The sequence below is a fragment of the Plecotus auritus genome, assembly GCF_963455305.1.
Source record: "Plecotus auritus genome assembly, chromosome: 1".
Classification (NCBI taxonomy): domain Eukaryota; kingdom Metazoa; phylum Chordata; class Mammalia; order Chiroptera; family Vespertilionidae; genus Plecotus; species Plecotus auritus.
Genome location: NC_137770.1, coordinates 52,689,805 through 52,713,734, shown reverse-complemented (window position 1 = coordinate 52,713,734; position 23,930 = coordinate 52,689,805). Strand labels below are relative to the sequence as shown.

Here is a 23,930-nt window from a genome sequence, read left to right as displayed (position 1 = left end):
AATAAGGGGGAGGTGCTTGTCATTTGATGCAGCGGTTTCCAATGGGTCAGAATCCAGTCCCTGGCTGGAGGGAGAGGACAGGGATGGTGCACAGCTCTTATTCTCTTGGAGATCCAGGGTCCCACTGACACACCTCTGCTCTGCCCTGAAGTGTGTGGTTTCTTTCTTTTGTGTTCTTGAGTTGAGGGAATCCGACTGGCTTCCGAGAGAACAGCCTAGGAGCTAGGAGTTGCCTGCTCCATAAACATGCAGCCTCGCAGCTCCTCCTTAAACACTTCTGCATCTGGAAAAAGCATGTCATATGACTTGAATAATGAAGAGGGTTACTAGAGGGTGAGCTCCATCTAGTCAGGAATCTTCTCTGTCTTTGCTCCCTGATGCCTGTAATATCTACTAGTAACAGATGCAAAATTAGCAATAAAAGAAAGTTTGCAGCTCAGGTGGTAGTTGACCACAGTGTGCTGCTTCCAGTGTTTCTCCAATCCCCATGACTCATAGTCACAATAGCAAACCCTGACCTGTGCTTTCTATGTGCCTTTGACTGTATTAACTTACTTCATTCTCTAGTACCCTTATAGGTACATCCATCATTGTCACCCATTTTATAGAGGAGGAAAGTGAGGCAGATTCTAGTTAAGTAATCAGGTCAGCGTGGCAACTGGTAAGACATGGGTGTGGTTGGAGCACCTCCTGGCCCTCACTTACAGGGCAGAGATCCAAGGGGTGGCTGCTCTTCTTGACCAATAGTGGGCACTTCTTTCGGACAGGAGGCCTTGGCTGAGCTGGGCTCATTTGGCCCAGGGTGGACTGGGTGAGGCTGGGCAGCCATCATACTGGGTTGTTTACAGCTCCCAGGGACTGAAAATTATTTATTTTAGAATGAGAATGTCTGGGTTTCACCACTGGTTCCATTGGCTCATCTTTCACAATGGATGGCACAGAAGGTTTTTGTTGGTCCAGGCGACCCACACACACAATTGGGGCAAAATGGTCAGAGTGGGAAGAGATTATAAAAAGAAAAACAATGCATCTTTTATGCATCTATGCCCTACCTTTTAGCAAAAAAACACACACAAAAATACACAAACAACAAAAACACACACGCACACACAAACACAACAAACAAAAGGACTTAAGGTCCAACAAGATAGTATACATTCCAATTGGGATAAAAGAAAAAACAAAAACAAGGATAGGATCATAAAAGAGAGGCAGATTGGACTAGAACTACATACAAGAAAGAGTACACACATTGGCTCTGAGCTCTCTTGCAGCCAAACCCAAAAAGGCACCCTGGTCAGCTCTCAGACTCCCAGCCTGCAGGGCCAGGATTAGCAGAGGGTGCCAGTTGCTGTACCCGTGCTGTGCTGCCCTGAAAATACAACAGCGGAAAGGGAGCACCAGGCTTTATCGTGGCATGTTGTCTGAGCTGCGTGGTTTCCCAGACTTCTCCCAAGTGGTGAAAACACATGCTCATCTTCAGTTGACATTTCTAGGTTGCCATATGCTTTAACCCCGCTTTCTTTTTGTCAGAAGTTGTACACTTAATTCCAGCAAATGTCCATTTTGGTGTGAGTGGTGCTAGACATAGCTCAGTGCCATGGTCCCTGTGGGATGGTGATTAAATCACTGTGCATTTGGTTTCAGATCCCACCAAGGTTTTCTTATGTGGGTGATCCTCTTGCATGATAATAACAAAAATACCTTGCCTTCGTACATACTTGCATAGTTTATAAATAATTTTTCAGGTACGTAATTTGCATTTTTTAAACATCTTCATGAAGGAGAATCTGGTCTTGTTTTCCGTTTCGTGCTTGGGAAAATTTCCACATAATAATATTAATGGCTTTTTCAATAGGTGTTTTTGAGATAATACAAAAGTTGAGAACATGAACCTTGTAATGAATCTCTGGTGCCCCTTGTTCTGTTGAGCGTCTACCCTGAACTAAGGATAGTGGCTTCTATTCCCTGGTGAGATGTTAAGATGTGGAGACAAAGGAATCCCGTGGGAATAGTTGGCCAAACACCGAGCTTCTTCTGGGAGCCAGCTCCTTCCATGGGAGCCACCGGAGGAGAGGCAGTGGGGCCCAGAGGTCCAAGGCTTCATGGGCCTGGCATTGTACCTGAGCCTTAGTCTCCTGGTCCTGTGCCCTGTCCTTGAGCCAAGACTTGCCGGCTCCTCTGCTCTCATGCAGAGCCAGGCAGCAGCATGGACAGGGCCCAGGAGAGAGGTCATGTGTGGTGAGACTCCTGCCTCCAGGAAGGGCACTCCGCTGTCCTGGGACTCCCCCCGGGACCACAGTTAGGGGAAACCATGTCCATGTAGATAATGTGTGGCTGTGGGGTTGGCAGCAGCCCTGTGATGTGTACTGGTACTTCTGGATAAAAGCCTTAAAAACATAAATCAGAGCTGCCACCTGTTCTCCCACCCTTCCAGCAGCTCCTCGGGAGGTGAGTCTTTTCCTGTGCTACCAGCCCCTCTCCTCACCTCTTTCCTGAACCTGCTGCCCTGGTGACCTCCCTCCACGGAGCTCCTCTTTTTTCAGCTGCCAGAGGTCTCCGAGCTGCCAATCCTCATCCTCGCAGTCCTCATCCTCCCTGAACTGCCGCGGCCTTTAGCCTAGTGGATCTCTTCCTCCTGCTCCATGCACCTTTTTCTGGCCCCACCCTCTCTCCGCTCTCCTCCCTCACCCACCACCTTCTTATCATTTCCTTCTCCTTGTCCTTGATTTTAGAACGTCTTTCCAGGACTCAGTCCTCGGATCTCTTTCTTACTCCCTAGATGATCTTTCTAGTCCCAACTATTTAAATACAGTAGCACTCCCTATTACGTCCCCTGCTTTGTAGCTGACTCTCCGCCACCTTTCTACTGAATAATCCCAGACCAACTCATCCCAGGCTTGTCACCCCAAACCTGTGCCTCTGGCAGCTCCCCCCACCTCAGTCAATGGCTTCTTCACTTTCCAGTTGTTTTGGAGAGAGATTTTCCTCCACGGTTATATTTTTTATGTTTCTTCTTTTCCCCTTTGCTTCCCAACTCTCTGGGCTCCTCTCCGTGTCTCCCAGCCTCTGTGCTGCAGTCTTCTTGCTTCTTCTGTCTGCTCTCTGCTTCGGCATCTGCCCCTTTCTCCTTGCTCCCCTGTGTGCCTTTGCTTCCTCGGAGCGCCTGTGTTTACTGTCCTGCTGTGGCTTCATGTCATGGGCTCTGTCTGTCCCTTTGATTGAATCCATCTCCCTGCTTGGCTGCAGGGACCATTCGTTTGCTCTTCAGAAAGCCTATTTATTAGCCTGGGAGGAGGAGCCTTCATGCAGGGACACTTACACTACTTCCCGTTCCCAGGGCATGGAAGACACTAATCATCCCATCCTTTCTGGTGCATCCCATAAATTGCATCCATGGCAACATCGAGTCCATGGCCTTCCCCACTGAATCTTACCACCATCTGTGCTCACAGAGCTCAGTGGTTCATGAAACCCCACATTGTCACCAGCCCCAGGCGACAGATTATCCCATGGAGTGATCTACATTGCAGAAAATTTGTCTGTTTCTAGAGTTTAAATTTTATTTTCCCAACTTGGGGAGTTGGTTGGTTAAATGTGCCTGCACAGAGAGAGAGAGAGAGTTGGATAGACCCTTTTATATTTGGCTTTAAAAGTTATTGATTTTATAGATGGAAAATCATAAGGTATTTTGAACTCCTCTGCTGTGTCCACAATCTAGTCACTGCCCAGGCTGTAGTAAATTAATTCAGTTTGGGGCAGATTCCCATTGAACACTGCTGTTGGTGGTTGAGAAGTATATCTTAACATTTCTCAAGTAATAAATATTGTCACATTTTCACAGACAGCATTTACTGAGTGTAAGTAGAGGTCAGAATGACTCTAGAGTTGGATGGCCTGAATGGTTGCTTTGTGAGAGTGTATCTGTCTAAAAATGTCCTCTGTATCCAAATGATTTTAGTCACCTGCTGTCAGGAAGCTGGCAATCAATCTAGCCTACTAAGCAATGACACCCCAGAGGCACCCATTTTCTAGTCTTGCCAGTCAGCCTGTTGTCCTCTGTGTGTGTTGGCCACCTCACTGCTTCTGAGCACTTGCATTCTTTTTTTTTTTTTTTTTTTACATATATATTTTTTATTTCAGAGAGGATGGGAGAGGGAAAGAGAGATAGAAACATCAATGATGAGAGAGAATCATTGATTGGCTGCTTCCTGCACGCCCCCTACTGGGGATTAAGTCTGCAACCGAGGCATGTGCCTTGACCAGAATCAAACCTGGGACCCTTCAGTCCGCAGGCTGATGCTCTATCCACTGAGCAAAACCAGCTAAGGCGTGCTTACATTCTTAAGTGGGAAGGAGGCATACATGATGCTCTAGGGTACAGCTTTACTCCCCGAAGATTGTCTTATAAAAGACAAAATAATGTGAGCTTGAAATTCCCATGGACTTAGGTTATTCACCACACTCTAGGGTTCTAATAGCTACTAACTATAAAGCGCCTATGTTGCTGGCCATGATGGCAGCTGGGTAAGTCTGCAATGGTTCTCAGGTTCAGGAAAGATTCCTCCCTCCTGTGCCCAGGGCATGCATTGGCAGAGGCTGGCTTGGGAGGCGGGTAAGTTTCTGGCCACAGAATAGAGCAGGTAACCAGCATAAACCAGAAGCCAATGACTCCAAGTAAATGCACTAACTCATTGGATTTAAATTTTAAAAAGAAATTATTTATGCATTATTTCAAACCTAGCCTAAACCTGTTTATTTTCTAAAGCCATTGAACTGGATGAGAAGCAAAATATCCCAATAGTTTGTCTAATGAAATAATGGAGTTGGCATTTTCTTCACTTGGAGACTCCTGAAGAACACTGGGTGTTTAAAATGGGCGGGTCTGGCTGTTTATTGGTGTCCCCTCAGGATTCAGTACTTCCATGAATTATGAAGGCTGATATCACTGTAGCTACTTTATCTGTGGGGAATTGAGGCAGAGTGGCCAAAATGCCTTGCACAGATTTATAGTCTCTGGGGATGTGGTTGGTCCTGGAAGCCAAGTCTTCTGGTACGTGGTTTGATGGAACTCTTTTGCCACGAGGAACACCTGTGAAGGCATGGGTGCTTCGTCCTCTGTCCCCAGGAGCTGGTTGGCAGGGAGCTGGCACTGAGGCTGCCGCCCGGGGCATGTTCAGGAGACAGCAATGGGTGCCCAAGGCTCTCTGCCTCTCACCTGAGGGGCAGTCACCTGGGAAATGCCACTCCCAGTGAAACCCCAAGTAGGGAGCAGCCTGAAAGAAGGAGGCTTGGTGACTCCTGAGGTCCTTCCTCTCAAGGGACTCCACTGGCCACACTGTCTACCTCAAAACTGTATGTTGCTCTTACTCTAGTATTTTAAAGTTTTTCCAAAAAATACTAATTTTTAATTTGTGTTTTCATTCACAGCATTCTCTTTAATTGCTGTTTTATTCCCTTGAAGCTGATTCAGTCCAGTGATTTTATTTTTAAAGCTGATTCAGAGTCTAGTGTTTTTTTCCTCAAGACGAACAATCATCATGAGCATCAGGGTTTGTCTCTTTGTGTTTTCCAGACATTCTAAGCGAGAGTCTTCGGATCACCTATGAAGATGGTGGCCCTGTCCTTAAAGATCTGTGTCCGCCACTGCAACGTGGTGAAGACCATGCAGTTTGAGCCGTCCACGGCCGTGTACGATGCATGTCGGTTCATCCGGGAGCGGGTGCCCGAGGCGCAAACTGGCCAAGGTAGCCGCGGGTGACTCACTGGGTTCTTGACACGTGTTTGTGTGTTCTTCACTTACAGTGAAAGGAATGGGGGCTCGGAATGGTAAACATGCCCACTCGTGTCTATGTTTCAAATGAAATGTCTTCCTCGCCTGGACACTGCTTGCTTCCTGTGCGAGGCTTCCGATGACAAGGACGACATCTGCCGCTGAGCGATGCCATCCTCTTGACTCATTTACCAGCATCGTGCTAGGCAGTTTGCAAGGCCCTCTGACACACCGTCTCACTGGCCTCTAACGTTCCCGTGAAGCTGCTGTAACAGGGGCTGGTTTTGTAGATCCTGAGCCCTGTTTCGGGTGCATGAGGACCTCCCATGCAGCTGCCTGACGAAGCCCGGAACCACCAGCAGGCCCCAGGGCCGCCTTATGTTTGCAGTACTTCGAAGGGGCTTATACATTTGATCTCAAACCTTCATTAAGGGGAGGGGGCTTTATGAATTTTATCTGAAACCTTTTTTTAAAACGGCATTTGTTTTATATGTTTTGTTTAGTGTTTCGTTAAACCACTGTCCCCCATTAATCTGAATTTAAACAAAAGCCGCTCATACAATTTTTTTCATTTCCCTTTGTCTTCTCTCTACATTTCCTTCCTTTACTTAGCGATTATTTGCCTGACACTTGAGAAACTGGGACTATTCCCAAACTGATGGACCTTTAGTATAAGACTTACCTTAAAAATTGGAAGCATAAAACTGAAACGTGACAAGAATAATTACAGGTAGAATGGGTCTCCTTCAAGAGATCTGTTTCTTACAAAACTGCTGACCTTTAGGTCGGAAGCATCATTTAAATTATTCAAAACACTCTGTTATTTCTGGATTACCCAGAAATACAAGTTGCTTACTTCTCCAGCCTTACTTAAGATCTAGTTCAATCATTTCTGGGGTCTTCACTTCGCAGTTGCTGTTTTCCTCCAGGTGCCCTACCCCTTGGGCTGGGCTGCTTTGCAGCTTGGGAAGAAGAAACCTTTGAAGACCTGGAAGCTGTTTTGCTGAGAAACAGCAGGAGCTCCGACCTCCCCTGGATCCCTGGGGTTTCCTTGAATCACATTAAGAAAATAACAGGTCCTTAAATAGGAAATGAGACTGCTTCCCTCCGCCACCCTTGGTACTTCCTGGGTCACTTAAGGGGATTTCTATGGAGAACATGGACTTTAATTTTCCAACTATTTTCATAATTTGGTGACGTGAAAGCAGAGGCTTCATTTCACAGGGAGCCCCTGCTTACCTTTTGTCGCACATGTTGGCGTGAGGGAGGGACTATTCCAAGTGCAGTCCACGGTCCCTTCTGTGCCCAAGTGGCTCTGGGCTTAGATGGTCACTTCCGCATTTCTCCATGTCCTGTCATCCTTCATGCATTCTTGGCCTGGTTTTTATAACAAGTATAAGGAACAAAGCCAGATTCGGTTAATAAGAAATTTGGACTGCTTTGTCCTTGATATTTTCTCAATTCTAATGTAAGTACTGCCCACTGGTTGTCTGCAACATCAACCTTGTCGGAGGGGATTGGTTTTGCAGCTCAGTTCTTATTCCTCCTCATCTGCTTTAGTCCCAGTAGCTGCTTGTGGTGTCAAAACGAAACATTTCTCTGTTGAAGGAGAAGACTCAGTCTAGCCCAGTCAGCAGACTCGGGCTGTGTCAGTGATGGCTTCATCGTCGCTCTGTCTCCTATTTCTCCTTCTGTTAACCTTCCAGCTTCTGACTATGGGCTGTTTCTCTCTGATGAAGACCCCAGGAAAGGAATCTGGCTGGAAGCAGGCAGAACACTGGACTACTACATGTTGCGAAATGGGGTAGGCTGCTGATGATCTTGTTTTTCTTTTTTTCATCGCTTTGTCCTGAGCCTTCCATGGAAGCCAACATAATTATGCTTGAAAGAAAAGGAGAGACCCAACAATTTATTTTGATTCAAGGGCATCTTATTAGTAGTCTTGATGCAGTATACTTTGTAAGGGCTATCCAGGTAGTGATAGAAAATATCAGCAGTCCAAATTCTTGAAACTCCACAGAATAATTAAAGCAACTTGGGATTAGTATTTAAAACTGTTTCTACATGCCCTTGTTGGACTTGGTAGTTATGAAAGAAGATACAGCATTTTCTTGTGAGTATTTAGGAAGTATTCCCTGGTGAGTGGTGACAGAAAGTAATGATGGATTAGAGGGAAAATAAAAATATATTACTGACAATAGTCAGAGATTGAATATTAAATTGGTGTTTTATTTTTGTAAAAGAAAGTTCATATTGGATGAAAGTTTAATAACTATCCATAAAAGTAGCAACAAAAAATACTTGTGGTATGGAAGGGGAGAGAACTAATGAGTAAAAAAAGTTCAATATTCCATTTAGCTGAATCTTCGAGATACTGGGTTTTGGTATATGAAAGGCACATATCTGATTGGTCAGTATTCCATAAAACAAGAGTGAAGTATGTTTGCCAATTAACACTTCCCTCCATAATTCTATTTTTAAGACATGTAGTAAAAAAAGAAGTCTCTATTTAAAGATAACTCCCAAATGTATTACCCATATTTGGCCTTGTCGTTATAATGAAAACCAGTTCTACTGTGATATACCATGACTATGAAGAATTATGGGGGTGTTATTTATGGGCTCCATGACATGGAAATTAAACATTGCTTATAACTGAAAAAGAGATACTTGGAGACGCACACTACTGTCTTTTTAAAGGCAAGTAGGAATTTTCCTCTGCTAATTCTCATTAGAGCAGATCATCCCCAGCCTGTCAGGAGGACATATGCCGATTCCACTTTACAGAGGTTATTTTTCACTAATTATGAGCTAATCAGTGTATTCTTTGGGTACAGATGCACCATCAGATTTTTAAGAAATCTTAATGAAAGCAATTATTTAGCCCGGGCATTTCTGTATTAGTGGCGAAAATATGAACACTTTGAAAGAAGAAATCAGAACGTGCTCGGGAAAGTTCATTTTTTAAAGAAAGTGTCCAAGTTCATTATCTTGTCCCACATGCAGTGTGACCTGTTTGTGTGGTTTGTCCTAGGATATCTTGGAATACAAAAAGAAACAGAGGCCTCAGAAAATCCGGATGCTGGATGGGGCTGTGAAGACTGTGATGGTGGACGACTCCAAGACGGTTGGGGAGCTCCTGGTGACTATTTGCAGCAGGATAGGTGAGTATGCACCTGCCTTGATTCCCATTTTTGTTTTGTGTGAATCATATGCCTCTTCTTCTTCTTTTTTTTTTTTTTTCACCATCATTTGTTGCTGAGACCATCTTGAGTGTGTCCTAGTGCACTGAATCTGCCATTCCCAAGAGAGTCTGATTATTCTCTCGATTTGCAAACTCACTAACTGATCTATAAACATTTGAACTCCCCTACTAAGTAAAAATTGAGAGCTTTTATTTCCCTTTCAAAAAAAAAAAAAAAAAAAGGAATTTTTGCCCGGCTATTGTGGCTCAGTGGTTGAGCATCGACCTATGAACCAAGAGATCACAGTTCGATTCCAGGTCAGGGCACATGGGTTTCAGGCTCAATCCCCAGTAGGGGAAATGCAGAAGGCAGCCAATTGGTGATTCTTTGTCATCATTGATGTTTCTATCTCTCTCTCCCCCTCACCCTTCCTCCCTGAAATCAATAAGAACATTAAAAAAAAAAGATAAAAAAATAAAATAAAAAAAGATAAGGAATTTTGAAATTCTATATAATAAAAGCCTAATATGCTAAGTGTCCCGTTGTCCAGTCAACCATTCAACCAATCAAAGTGTAATATGCTAATGATATGCTAAGGCCACTCAACCGCTCGCTATGATGTGCACTGACCACCAGGAGGGCAGACAGTCGACCAGTCGACCAGTTGCTATGGCGTGCACTGACCACCAGGGGGCAGACACTCGACCAGTAGGGTAGCTTGCTGCTGGTGTCCAGCCAATCAGGACTGAGCGAGACGGGCCTGGCCAACCTCCCCCATCCCTCCCCGTGCACCGGTGGGGTCCCTCGGCCTGGCCAGCACCCTCTCGCAATTCGGGACCCCTCGGGGGATATCGGAGAGCCGGTTTTAGCTGGATCCTGCAGGCCAGGCCGAGGGACCCCACTGGTGCACGAATTCGTGCACCAGGCCTCTAGTAGAAAGTAATGTTTCTGAAGTCATATGATTCAGTCTCTCGCCACTGTTGGGCATTCTAGTATCTCCATCAAGACTCCTGGGGACAGCCTATATGTGATTGGTTGTTGCAGAGCTTTTCTTCTTGTAGCTTCTGTTTATCTCCTCAGAGAACAAGTCTGTTTCCTTTTTACATGAAGCCCTTCACATATTTGAAGAAAGTAGCCTGGCCTGTCTTTGTTTCCTCTGGATTCAAAGGAAGCCCAATTCCTTCAGCCCCTTCTTGTTTGACATTGTCTTGCCTTGTTCTGCATGATCTCTACTTGTTTCTTAAAAACAAGACAGGAGAATGGAATATGACATTATGAGTGTAACTTAATGATCTGAAAATACTTCATTTAGCCAGATTTATTTGATATGTGCTCCATGGATGGCCCCCGACCCTCACCTGGGCTAAAGCTTCTTTCTGTCCTTTGCCACCAGGGTCTCCTTGGATAGTACAGGACCCACACTGAAAAGGGAGATAGTGGTGTGTAACCACTGATCATATAACAATTTATATTTTTAGGAATAACAAACTATGAAGAATACTCTTTAATCCAAGAAACAATCGAAGAAAAGAAAGAGGAAGGGACGGGTACGCTAAAAAAAGACAGGACGCTATTACGAGACGAGAGGAAAATGGAGAAGTTGAAGGCTAAGCTTCACACGGATGACGACTGTAAGTGTCTGGGTGGAAGGTGAGGCAGGCACATGGGTTTGCCATGTCTCGCCCCCTCCCATCATCTGTATGACCCAGGAAGGTCATCTGTATGTGTGTGTGTGGTTTTTTTTTTTTTTTTTCTTTCTGTTTTTTATTTCATCTGTAAATATTTTGGTCTGTGTCACTAACAAATTGAGACTCTTAAGAAAAAGTGGCTGAAATGTCATTTCACATCTAAAAAGGTAATCTCTCAATATCAAAAATAGACAAAATCATGTCTACATTTCTTCATTGTCTTTAAAATTTTTTTTCAACAGTGTTTGAACTGGGGTCCAAATTATGTTGAATGATACGTTGCTTGCCTCTTTCAGTGTCAAGAACTTCCCTACGTCTTTTACATTTTTTCTTCTTCAAATTTTTAGGGGCAAAACACCATATTGTTACTTGTATAGAGTTTCATATAATCTGGATTTTGTTGGTTGCATACCTATGGTGTCATTTAATATGTTCTTCCATCCCCTTTAATTCCTGAGATCTGCAGGTTGGATCAGATTCATGTGTATGTGTATTTTTTAAAAACACAGTTTCCTTCATATGTGATGTTGTGTACATTAAGTCCTCATTAACGTCATCGATAGGCTCCGCGACATTCAGCGAAATGACGTATAATGAAACCAATTTTACCATAGACCAGTTGATATAAACAAGGTTTCAGTTCCTACAGCATCTCATCAACATTATAGCAAAATGATGTTATTCAAGGACCTGCTGTACTTCCATCAGGAACTTGTATCTGGTTGTCTCCTTTTCTGCGATGTTAACAGCCACTGATGACAACTGCCCGGATACGTTATTTCCTTGGGGGTTACAAACGGTAATGTAATTCTGTCACAGGAAAATAATTATCTATGGCCACACTGTTAATATTTGGAAAAGCCATTTGTATACCTCATGTGTCCCCAAAACGTCTGTGCTGTGTGCACCTGGTTCCCTGACACCTCCCCCTGCCAGGGGATCTTACTTCATGTACAGGCCACTTAGACCTTCTCAACCTCTCTCTCCATTGTTCTTGCTCTTGCTGCTGCTGCATTGGGAAGATGTCATCGTTGTCTTTATGTTTATTGATCCCCAGTGGGACTTGCATTTCCTCTGACCCTTTCTCCTTTCTCTTTTTTTTCTACCTTATTTGATTTCCAGCTGCATACTTCTTTCCCAGGGAGACCGTAGTAGACAAATCCCAAGGATTTTTATAATGTGCTTGATACTCTCCTAGGTACTATGAGAGATGAGATCAACCCAACACATTCCCTGTGCTAAGGTTGCTTATAATCTAGTGAGGCTTGTAATACATATTTACTCACAATGCACGTGTGAAGCCCCGGGAGGAATGTGGGAATGAGCGCTGTGGGGAGAGTAGAGGAATGATCAGTGCCAATGCACCTTGACATCAGATGTGTGTTTTCTGACTGAGTGAGATTCAAGCTGGGCCATGGGCAGGGTTCTTCCACACCCTGTTACCTTAATGTCCTCTCACCCCCCAACTACTATTATTTTCCTCCTCTTTTCTATTTAGGGTTGGAGGTAATTCTTATGCTCAAAGCTTATAAATTATTTCACCTGATGAGACTGAAGTATCCACTTTGACTTAAAGGAAAATGCTAACTGGGTTGTCTTGGCATAAAGCTTTGATTTCCTTATTTCTTTTAACCCCCAGAAGGAAGGGGCATGTTATAAATTCATTGTGGGGCTTTAACTAAGTTTCAGAATGGCTTGGAATGTTCTCTCATTTCCTTTCCATGTGTCATATGGTCCATGAGGGCATATGTGAAATTATTGGCAAAGTTAAAATGCACAGTTCTAATGTCAGAAGTAACTGTACCTGAATATCAGCATTATAGAAATCTGCCTCTGTATTATGCTGCTGTCTTGATAAATCCCCTAAACCAAGAGGAAAAATAAACACAGCTCTTTTATCTGTGTTGCTGTGTTGCAGTGAATTGGCTGGATCACAGCCGGACATTCAGAGAACAAGGAGTCGATGAAAACGAAACGTTGCTGCTTAGACGGAAGTTCTTTTACTCGGATCAGAACGTGGACTCGAGAGACCCGGTGCAGCTGAACCTGCTCTATGTTCAGGTACGTCTCCCTCTGATGCTCAGACCTGGAGGCTGGTGAGGGTTCAGGAAGGCGCTGGCTGGGGCTGGGGCTGGGGCTGGGGCTGCGCGGGAGCTGGCTCTGGCTTCCATCTTGTGAGTGGCATGCCTTTCCAGGGGCATGGCTCTTGGGTTCCTCACACGTGTTTGGTTGTGTGCAGGTTGGTGTTTGACATGAGCTGCTGGCCATCCAGAAGAGGGCCTTCATGTGGCCTCCCAGACTGGGACCTGGTGGCTGGTACTCTCTCTCTCTCTGCCTGGCTTCAAGGCACTTAGCTGGCTCACCACTTCAAATGCACTAAAGCTTGCTTAGCTAACATCTTAGAATACAAGAAAAATTGGTCAGAAAATCAGTACTTCTCATTAACTGAGCAACATTCTCTCAATAACCTTTTTTGCTTTACTATTAACTAATTGTTTAAGCTCGGACAAGTCCTTGAACTTGTCAGAGTTGTGGTTTCCCAATGCGTAAATGTGGGCTTCGCACTAGACCGTCCCCAAGATTTCTTCTGGCTCAAGGAAAACATCCACCTATCTCCCAGTCTCACTTCTTTTATTCTTTCCTCTCCTCCTTCCCTCTTCCCTCCTCCTGTTTATCCACCTATGTGCCCACAGAAAAAGTGCAGCCACAGCATCACCTGTGTAAATAAAGTTTTATTAGCACACAGCTCATTTGTTAACATATTACACATTGGTAAATCCCCTCATGCATTATTGTTTGTGTGTTGTCCATGGCTGCTCTCGTGTTCCAGTGGAAGAATTCAGTAGTTCTGACAGAGACAGCAGGGCCCACCTGATCTGATATGTTTACTATCTGCCCTTTTACAGGAAAAGTTTGCTGATCCTTTAGTTAATGGATGGAAGAAGGGTATGGAAGGAGAGTTAGGAGGAAAGAGGCTGGAAGGAGGGAAGAGCGAGAGGTGGGGCAATAAGACGCTCAGAGCCATAGCTTAGCATGTCCATCTGAGAGTGGTTTGGGGGTCATGGAACTAGAGGAAGGGAAGGAAGGAAGGAAGGAAGGAAGGAAGGAAGGAAGGAAGGAAGGAAGGAAGGAAGGAAGGAAGAAAGAAAGAAAGAAAGAAAGAAAGAAAGAAAGAAAGAAAGAAAGAAAAGGAATAAATAGTAACAGCAGTGATGGGTCAAGAAGTGAGAGAACTTCAGACACAGTGAGTTCCTCATTCTAAGACTGTGCTTTTGCTTATCATTTCCCCTAAATATCTGCAGCATTGAGTTCCTGTGTCTGACTGTCTCTCTCCTCATTCCTCCTTTTTTATCTTGGAATGGGATTTGGGTTGATTTTTACCTCTAGGTAATTTTTCTGTTCATTTTATGATTTAGCGTTATGAAAGTATATTGTATTTCCCCCGCTCTGTGGATGTGGTCATTTCACAAGGATTTCTCTTTGCTTCTATTGTTCATGACCCACTTCTGCCTTCCTAGAATATATTCAAGCTTTAGTTTTAATATATGGGGCACTGCTGAGGCTGCCCAACTGTAGGCAATTTTGGGCAAAGACTTGTTTTCTTATTGCCTTACTCCTGCTGTGCTACAATCACCACAGTGTCCTGGATGCATCGCTGTGGGTCGGCTGGCACATTTCCCCTTGCTGTACAGAGTGGGTGCGTTCAGGTGCAGGAAGGTGTCAATCAAGAGCAGGAACGTGTCACCAGACGGAATGTGTTGTTCCCCCAAGCTCCTGATGCTTTTTGCTTCCTCTTGTCTTGCAGGCTCGGGATGATATCCTGAATGGCTCCCACCCTGTCTCCTTCGAGAAAGCCTGTGAGTTTGGTGGATTTCAAGCCCAGATACAATTTGGACCTCATGTGGAGCATAAACACAAACCGGGATTCCTAGAGTAAATGATCTTTTGGTTTTCTTTTTTCTCCCCTCTTTTTCTTTTCATTATTTCTTTTTGAGGTACCTACATAAAATACATGCCGTAGTTTCAGTCATTTGTGAGGTTGTTGACTTTTACTCAGTTGAGTGTATGATCAAATTTGTCGACCTTGGCGAAAGCGGGTGGCCTGGAAATTCAGTGTTGGGATGACTGAAGGTTATCTGCTCCCAGTTCAGGCAGCCTGTGAGTTCCTTTAGACCCGTGGTCGGCAAACTGCCGCTCGCGAGCCACATGCGGCCTTTGGCCCCTTGAGTGTGGCTCTTCCACAAAATACCATGGCCTGGGCGAGTCTATTTTGAAGAAGTGGCATTAGAAGAAGTTTAAGTTTAAAAAATTTGGCTCTCAAAAGAAATTTCAATCGTTGTACTGTTGATATTTGGCTCTGTTGACTAATGAGTTTGCCGACCACTGCTCTAGACCACAGAATATGGAGCTCCCCACCGAGCTATATGGTCTGGCCTGTCTTAGCATTTCTCTGAGTTCAGTAACTCACTTCCTCCATCTTCTGAAACCTCTGCCTGTTAGAGGATTCATTCTTCATGCAGGGCCAAATTTTGTCATTTTTAACTTTTTTGTTAAGATTCCTGTATGAGAACACAGAGCATAAATGACAGACAGAGCTTCACATTCTTTATCACAATCTTGCGAATTCTTCATTGCTCTGAAAGGATGATGTGAAAAACTTCTCCATTCTTTTCACCCTCCAGGTGCTCATTTATAAAATGATGGGGTGTTTTTTTCTGGCTTGGAGATTGAAGAAAAAGCTAACCCTACAGATTCATCCTGGTCCCATAGATCTCGTGCATGAGGCTTGGTTTTCTAGAAATACTCAGGAGGACAGGCCCACCCTCACATTGGCTGCTGTTTGTCTGATGTGACCTTCCCCCCTGTTTTGATCTGGACTTCTCCAAGGGCTTTCTATGTGTCTTCCTCTGGTAAAGTTCCTTTCCTTCACCACTCTCGCGCCTTTTCTGTTTCTCTTCTGCTTACTCCTAGGACAGATGAAACATTTGACTGAACCAAAAAGAAATCACTTCCGAGAGTGATCAATATCATGAGGTTACCTAAAATGCAACTTGTAGACTCTGGAAATGGGGACCTGACACTTTGCTGATGGGGGCAGGGCAGGGGGAGCAGGGTCAGATTTCCTGCAGGATGTGCCAACATGGGATGTGCTGAGCAGGTCATCCATTGTACTGTGTCCAAGTGTAGTGAGCTGAGAGGATAACACAAATGCTTATTTGGCCTTGACCCCACTTTCACCTTGGTGGGAAAGTGATGGGGTTCAGCATATGCCCTATCTACATAGTAAGAAGAAAATATGACTTTTCTCCTGGTTGCAGACAATGCCTGGCCAACATGCTGTTTGGTCTAAACAACTCTTCCCTTGAGTTAACGGGTCTCAGGGAGCTTTTCCTAAGTGATGTTGTTGTATGGTGACCTTGAGAATGGCTTTGAGCAGGTCCTGTCACTTCTTCTATTCTGCATTCACCGAACGAGTCATATGGCCAAGTGTTCCTCAGGGCCCATTTGTACCCACTCGGTCTGGCTTCCTTCCTGCAGCAGCCACGGGAAGCTTGCCTTTCTCTCTGTTCTGACACCCAGACACCTTATGAAAGACCGCATGTACACCATCTTTCAGAAGTTTCATATTTCCACTTTCTCGCCTCACATCTGGCTCCTCAGATATATGTGGATTGTGAAGTCTCCTCAGACACTGTGGATTGTGGCCACAGAAATGGATAAACACCAAGAAATCATTAGGCCTTGGAGGAAACAACATCTTTTGTTTTTGTTTCTTTGAGTGACTGATGAAGAACAGAAGACAATGGAGAAAAGATTTATGAACCAAAATAATTATTTTTCTGTATGTCTATTTATTTTTAAATTTATTTTTTATTGTTGACAGTATTACGGATGTCCCCTTCACCCAGCCCCCACCCCACCCCATTATTGTCTGTGTCCATGGACTATGCATATATGCATATAAGTTTTTTGGTTAATTTCAGTCTTTCCCTCAACCCCCATCCCCTCTGAGATCTGTGAGTATGTTGCATGCATCCATGCCTCTGGACCTATTTTGTTCATCAGTTTATTTTGTTCATTAGATTCCACATATAAGTGAGATCATGTGATATTTGTCCTTCTCTGGCTTATTTCACTTAGCATAATAATGTTCAGGTCCATTCATGGTGTCGCAAAGGGCAAGAGATCCTTCTTTCTCACAGCTGCATAGTAATCCATTGTGTAAATGTACCACAGCTTTTATATTCCGTAATCTGATGGGTAGGCACTTGGGCTGTTTCCAGATCTTAGCTATTATAATCCTGCTATGAACATAGGGGTGCATATATTCTTTCTGATTGGTGTTTTGGGATTCACTCATCAGAAGTGGGATCGCTGGATCAAATGGCAGTTCTATTTTCAAGTTTTTGAGGAAACTCCATACTGTTTTCCACACTGGTTGCACTGGTCTGCATTCCCACCAACAGTGTACTAAGGGTTCCCTTTTTTCCCACATCCTCGCCAACACTTGTTGTTTGTTGATTTGTTGATGATAGCCATTCTTATTAGTGACATTGAGCATTTTTTCTTATGTCTATTGGCCATCTGTATGTTCTCTTATGTCTATTGGCCATCTGTATGTCCTCTTTGAAGAACTGTCTTGGTGGTTCTTTGCCCATTTTTTAATTGGGTTGTTTCCTTTTGTCGAGTTGTATGAGTACTTTATATATTTTGGTAATTAACCCCTTATCAGATGTATCATTGCCAAATATGTTCTCTCGTACAGTAGGTTCCCTTTTAATTTTGATGATGGTTTCTTTTGCTGTGCAGAAGCTTTTCAGTTTGATGTGGTTCCTTTTGTTTATTTTTTTCTTTGTTTCTCTTGCCCTATGAGATGTATTGGTGAAAATTCTGCTATGTGAGATGTCTGAGATAAAATTTTTAAATAAGATGTTTGCCCATTTTCAGACTTCCTTAACTGGAAGCCTGTGTGGCCCTGACGAGAAGGCGAGCTAAATGAAGCCATTCATTGGGTGCCTAAAATGGTGATGCTACCCCATTCATTTCATTAATGCCTTTTCTCTGGAGTTTTGGGATGGCTAATTCCCAGCCTCCCCGCCCCACCCTCCCCACCGCCCCGTGAATTCAGAAAGCAATGTATTTTATGTGATGTATGTGGCAGAAGAGTCACTGAGGAGAAGTGGCCTGTTCAGCATAGAGTTCTTTTCTACAAGTGGCTTCTGACTGCTTGCATTGGGCCCTATCATTTACAAAGGGAATCCTACTTTCAAAGTTGTCCCTGTCACTGGTCTCCCACTATGCAGCAAAATTAGGAAAGTACTTTAAAATGTGATTCCAAGGCCCTGTGGTTTTTTCCTGAGTGTCACTGGTTGGGCCAACTTTTTGTGCTGCTGACTATGCGTGTGGGGATGACAAGCACGATCGGAGCATCAGTTTGCTCTCACAGTGTCTCCCTGCCATCTATGGGCACATCGAATGCGGCATACTGACCCTCCATTAAAGACGTCCTTTCTCAGAATACTCTGAATGAAGGTAGCCAAAGTTAAGCAACTGTATTTAGTCAGTTTTCTTACTTCTGAGTTTATAGTATGAAGCTCAAGCCTCTAGTGGAATGTGTCTTCTTACTAAGATTCCAAATTAAGACAAGCTTATTATGCCTGGTGGCAATTATTTTCCCTTATGAATTTGATTTACTTTTTAATTAGACCAAATCTAGTCTAGGTAATGAGGCATTTTCCCCCAGTGTAGATATTTAATTGTATACATTATTGTGCATACTGTGCAGGTAAAACTTCCCGAGGACGTTCGTCTCCTTGTAATTAAAACAAAACAGCGAGACCCCCATTTCTCTGATTGTGTGTTGGATAGTCGGGACCTCTTTCGGGGCCACGTGCCTGAGCTGTCCCAGGTGACTGGCGGGGCCATGTTGGCCAGGCTTTAGATTTTTCCCCATTCGCTTCCATATATCCCATCTGCTTGAACAATTCAAAGTTTAAAACAGAAAAATAGTGAGAAGGTTGGACTTGTCACAGAGCCAGGTTGAAGACACAGCCAGGCCAAGATTTCACCCACAGAATGTCTGGATGAGGTACATTTAGCGAGTACATTTCTTTTAATTTTTGAAAATTCGTTTAGTATTTTTGCTCAAAGTCAACAGCATACTATGGACTTCTTTTTCCCCCACAGCTCCATGAAGTAGGTGTTATTATCCTTTTTCAATTAGCATCTAGGCAGGAAACAGAAACCATACTAGTTATTTAAACCGAGAAAATTGAATGGAAAGAATTGTTAACCTGGTACAAAGCTGATAACCAGTAATTAAACAGGAAAGAAGAGGGCTCTAAGGCACTGAGGAGTTTGCAACTACAGGAAGCAGCTAGCACCCCTGGGGCTGGGGGAACAAAGGAAGAGCATGGAAAGATTGAAACATGGGAATATAGAGGAGCTGTATGAGATCCTTTCATACCTTTTTTCAGGCCCTTTAATGATTTCTGGACTCAATGCCACCTTGGTGAAGGTGTTTATTAAGAATAATGAAAATCAGAGACTGAAAGATTTTCAGTTTTCATGGATTTAAGGATTATTTAATGTCCCCTGTCGGTTCTAGAGATGGAGAAAAGAGATATAAGAGAGATAGAAGCAAGGCACAGACCTGTGAGAGCTGGAAGCCACGAAACAGCCACTTTTCCAGATCCAGTCTGATGTGTTGTATCTCTGTGACAGTTTTCTTCAGTCATCTGCAGGGTCCCAGAAAAGGACAGTCTGTGGGAGCATGAAGTATAAACAACACCCCCCCCCCCAATAGTCGCATGTATATTTCATGCTCTTCTGTGCTTTCAGCAAGCATGCTACGTGGTGTTCTTCAACTCATGGAGGACTTCATTGTTGTATGTGCCAGGCATAGGGAAGATAGAAGGAGATACATACTAATTCTCTGCTGCCTTTGATACTGCAGTCTGTTTGGCAAATAAACATGTGAAATAAACATATGAAATAGCAACATGAAACACATGCCCAAGTTTGCAGCCGATGGATGTTCCATTCTCACATTGATGTTTCTCTTTCTCTCCTCCTCTCTCTCTAAAAATCAGTAAAAGTATATATTTTTAAATAAAGTAAATGAAGATAGAAGGACTAATTCACCAGGGTGGTATGTTAATAATAAACCTGCATGCACCTAACATTACCTTAAAGTACATGAAAGAAAAATAGTATTACAAGGAGAATTTTTGACACACAATTTTATAGGAATAATTGAACACAACCTCCCTCAGGAGTGATAAGTAGAATAAGATCAAAGGAAGGAAAATGTTTTAGTCAAGAGAAAGTAATGAAGTAAAAATCACAGAATCAACAAAAAAGTTGCTGCTTGGAATAAATTAACAAAATATGTGAAAATCTGGTAAAGTTGGTCAAGAGCAACAAAATAAGAAAAAAGCAAAAATAAACCTTATTAGTAATGAAAACTGGGCAGATCTTAAAAAAATTATAAAAGAATAAAATGAAAACTTGAAGCAAAAAATATTTAAAATCTAGACAAAATGGATAATTAGAAAGTCCGGATAGATCTATAATCTTGAAATTGCCTCATCAGTTAAAATATTGCCGTAAAAAAAAAAAACAAAACAAAAACTAGGCCCAGGTTATTTCAGATAATATGGATATCTCAATACAGCTATTAAAAACTTAATATGGACTAGTCAAGGCTCATGAATGACCAACACTGATTGAAGATACGTGGAGGACTCACACAACTATCGCAATTTCTTAAAAAGCTATAGTGATGAAAACACTATTATTGATGTAAGGTGGTATGGGAGTACTAAGGGTTGATAAACCTACCTTTGTTAAAATTAAAATACTAGAAGTTAAGAGTGAAGCTCCAGACTGGAAGAAGAAATTTGCATGTTTGCAATGTACACTACAAAGAACAAGTTAATATCCAGAAAATGATATTAAAAGGGAAAAAATCATCTAAGCAAAATATCACCCAGGGATAGTTTTAGGTGCCTTAGAGAAGAGGAAATTCAACTGACTTATAAAGATATGGGAAAATAGCCTCGTAAGTGATCCAGAATGCAAAATCAATAAGGATAGAGTTTATCACCCAGCAGGTGGGCACATGTTTAAATGTATGAAAACACCAAAGTACTTTACAGAAGAAACAAGACATTCCAGAATATGACTCTGTTGAATTTAAAAATACAAAGAGAAACAGAGGATATTGTTTATAGATACAAGGAGATGTCGGAACATAAAATATGCAGGGAAACTAATTTTAGGAGAGTGACTCCCATTAGGGGGAGAAAGAAGGATAGTATGGGACTTCAGCTAAATTTTTAATCTCTGATTCTTTAAAAATGGACAGAGTCCTAACCGGTTTGGCTCAGTGGATAGATCGTCGACCTGCAGACTGAAAGATCCCAGACTCGATTCTGGTCAAGGGCATGTACCTTGGTTGCGGGCACATCCCCAGTAGGAGGTGTGCAGGAGGCAACTGATCGATGTTTCTCTCTCATCGATGTTTCTAACTCTCTATCCCTCTCTCTTCCTCTCTGTAAAAAATCAATAAAATATATTTTTTTAAAAACAAAGAGAGAGAGTTAGCAATCACAAAGCAAATATCATAACATGTTAACATGTTTTTATCCTTGGTGATAGGTATATACATTATGAGGTGCATATTTTTATGTATGGTTCAAAATGTTTCCACATTGAGCATTTCTTTAAAAAAAGACAATTGTGATAGTCTTTGTGAGTTGATAAAAGATTATATTCACTTGAGGTTGGACATTAAACATGTGGCAGAGGAAAAGTTATGGGCATTGGAGGTCGGACAAAGAGGCTCCATGACTCTGAGCTACAGGAGCAAACGGTCCAGAGGTCAGGTGCAGGCAGGTAGGTCACAGGCCAAGGAGGCCTGCCATCCTTGATTATGTGGCCCCTCATTCTGTGTGCATGTTATGCAGAAGTATTTCACTGAGAAAGCAAAGCGACCAGGGGTCTGAATCTCTGTTGAGGAAGAATTCAGAGTGGACTTGTGAAAATTTCCCCTCAAACTCAAGATAATTTTACTGTCAACAAACAAAGTTTTTGACACACTAAGAGGTCTTCAGTCAGTTTTCCTCATGGCATATGTTCAAATACATATTTCTCCTTTGGAGTTGGTCTTTTGTGTGTTTTTATCAGAATAATTTGACTTCCGATTCTGTCTTCACACTCACCACGAAGCAGGCATTTCTGCTTTTGTTCTTCACCATCTCCGTCTTACCTCCTGTCCCTCACCCACTAGTTTCTTTATTGTTTGCTTCCATCCTGTGTGCCAGAGCTTCTGTCAATTTGGGGAGGTGTGACCATTCGGTGGTCCTCCTAGCTAAGCATGGTGCCTTCCTCCCTACATGCTTTCAGACTCCAGAACTTTCAAACCAGGAACCTCTGAATGTGCCCAGCCCTGAGCTATCTCTGCACCTCCCTTCCTTACACTAAAGGGCATTGGGACTGGTTCTGTGGGACTGAGATAGGGCCTCAAACCCTTTCCTGTGCTTCTCCCATGCCATCCTCTCTCTCTACTTCTTCTTCCCACCCTAAGTTTTTCCCAACTCAACCAAGGCTTCCTTCCACCTATGTCATCATGTCGGTTAATTGCCAGGATTTAGTAAATCACACAGACATTTTCATCTTTGAATCTGGGTTCAAACCCAAGAGTGTCTGATTCCATCATCAGAGCCTTCAGCACATCGTGCTAGTGGTTCTCCACCTTTACTGCACATTGGAATCGTCTAGTACGGTGGTCCCCAACCTTTTGGGCCTCGCAGACCACCGGTTGGCGACCGCTGGTCTAGAGGGCTTGTTAAAACACACACTGCTGGGCCTCGCCATCAGAGCCTCTTATTCAGCATGCTGCTGGTTCTGAGACCACATTTTGAGAACCTTATGTGATAGCAAATTTGGTCATTCAACATAAAGGTTGGTCCCTGGGTGACACTGTCCCTGCAGCACCCTCTGCCTTCCGTCCCCTTCTTTTCTGCACCTTGTGCTGGGCAGACACTGCACGGCTGGGTGTGTGCGTGCTGATGTCCTCACTCCTCAGGAAGAAGGGGCATCCGTGGTTTTCGGTTCATGTAAATAGTAAGACTTCCAGGTAGGGATCATGTCTTCTTTTCAGGTGCTAAAACCAGCTTAGGGTGGTGGTGATTTGCCTGTGGTCATGCAACTAAGTACGGGGTGTCACCTCCAGGATAGATGAGAAGCAGTTAACATTGTACTTATATTCTAACTGCCAGACCAGAGGACATCTTTAGGATAGCTCTTTTGGAATTACTTGTAGAAGCAGCTTAAATTTTATACATATAAGAAAATGAGGTTGTCAGTGAACACCTAGATTTGGATCCAGACCTCACTCCCCAAATGTGTTTATTAAATTCCCTCTTCCCTTATTCCAGTGGTTGGCAAACTCATTACAGAGCTGCAGTTTGCCGACCACTGCCTTATTCAATGGCTTTTGGGCATTGATTGTGTGTTTCTGTTATTTTATTTCTCTTTGTTTAAAGGTTCTGAAATACTGATCACATGGTAAGTAAGTCTTTTGACTCAGAGGTAACTTGGAGGGATTGGGGTGTTGAGTGGCTAAGAGCATGGTCTTTGGAGCCCATGGACCAGGCTTAAGTTGTTGGCTGTGATTGCGGGCAAATTACTCAGTGTCACTGAGCCTTGTGTTCCCTGTGTAAAGTGGGGTGTTCTCTTCTAAGGGCTTTGTCAGAATTCAGTTCATCTATTTGTACATGTGAAGCACCTGGAACAGTGTTTGACTTTCAATAAATGGCAGCTATTAATAGTGATAACCCTCTATCAGCATTATTTAGACTGTTGGTTGGATAATCCAAAAAGTTATTTAAAGTACAGAATCCAAGTTTCTTCTTTGTGAGGGTTCTCCTGATTGGAGTTCTACGTTGCCTTTCTTGTATGAACGATATCATCTAAGAGAGAATTTAAAGACAATTGTGGCCTGGCTGGTGTGGCTTAATTGGTTGAGCATCTACCTGTGCACCAAAGGGTTGCCAGTTCAATTCCCAGTCAGAGCACATGCCTGGGTTGCGGGTTCAATCCCTGGTTTGGGTGTGTGCAGAAGGCAATTGATCGATGTTTTCTCTCATCTCTCTCTCTCTCTCTCTCTCTCTCTCTCTCTCTCTCTCTCTCTCTCTCAGAATGTCCTCCAGTCAGGACTAAGAAAAGTAAAAAAATACATTTGTGAAGCAAAATGAAGACAATGTTTTCATGATTTTA

General features: G+C 43.2%; 1 protein-coding gene across 10 annotated transcripts in view; it reads left to right on the top strand.

The window, feature by feature from the left end:
• Positions 1-23,930, top strand: part of TLN2 (talin 2) — a 425,239-nt gene that overhangs the window by 237,282 nt on the left and 164,027 nt on the right. For all 10 annotated transcript variants that reach the window (XM_080659814.1, XM_080659812.1, XM_080659811.1 and 7 more), the window contains 6 exons: positions 5,576-5,747; positions 7,480-7,577; positions 8,808-8,937; positions 10,437-10,589; positions 12,565-12,707; positions 14,452-14,579. In XM_080659814.1, the coding sequence (XP_080515940.1) occupies positions 5,606-5,747; positions 7,480-7,577; positions 8,808-8,937; positions 10,437-10,589; positions 12,565-12,707; positions 14,452-14,579 (794 nt within the window). In that variant the 5' untranslated portion in view covers positions 5,576-5,605. The remainder of the gene's footprint in view (positions 1-5,575; positions 5,748-7,479; positions 7,578-8,807; positions 8,938-10,436; positions 10,590-12,564; positions 12,708-14,451; positions 14,580-23,930) is intronic.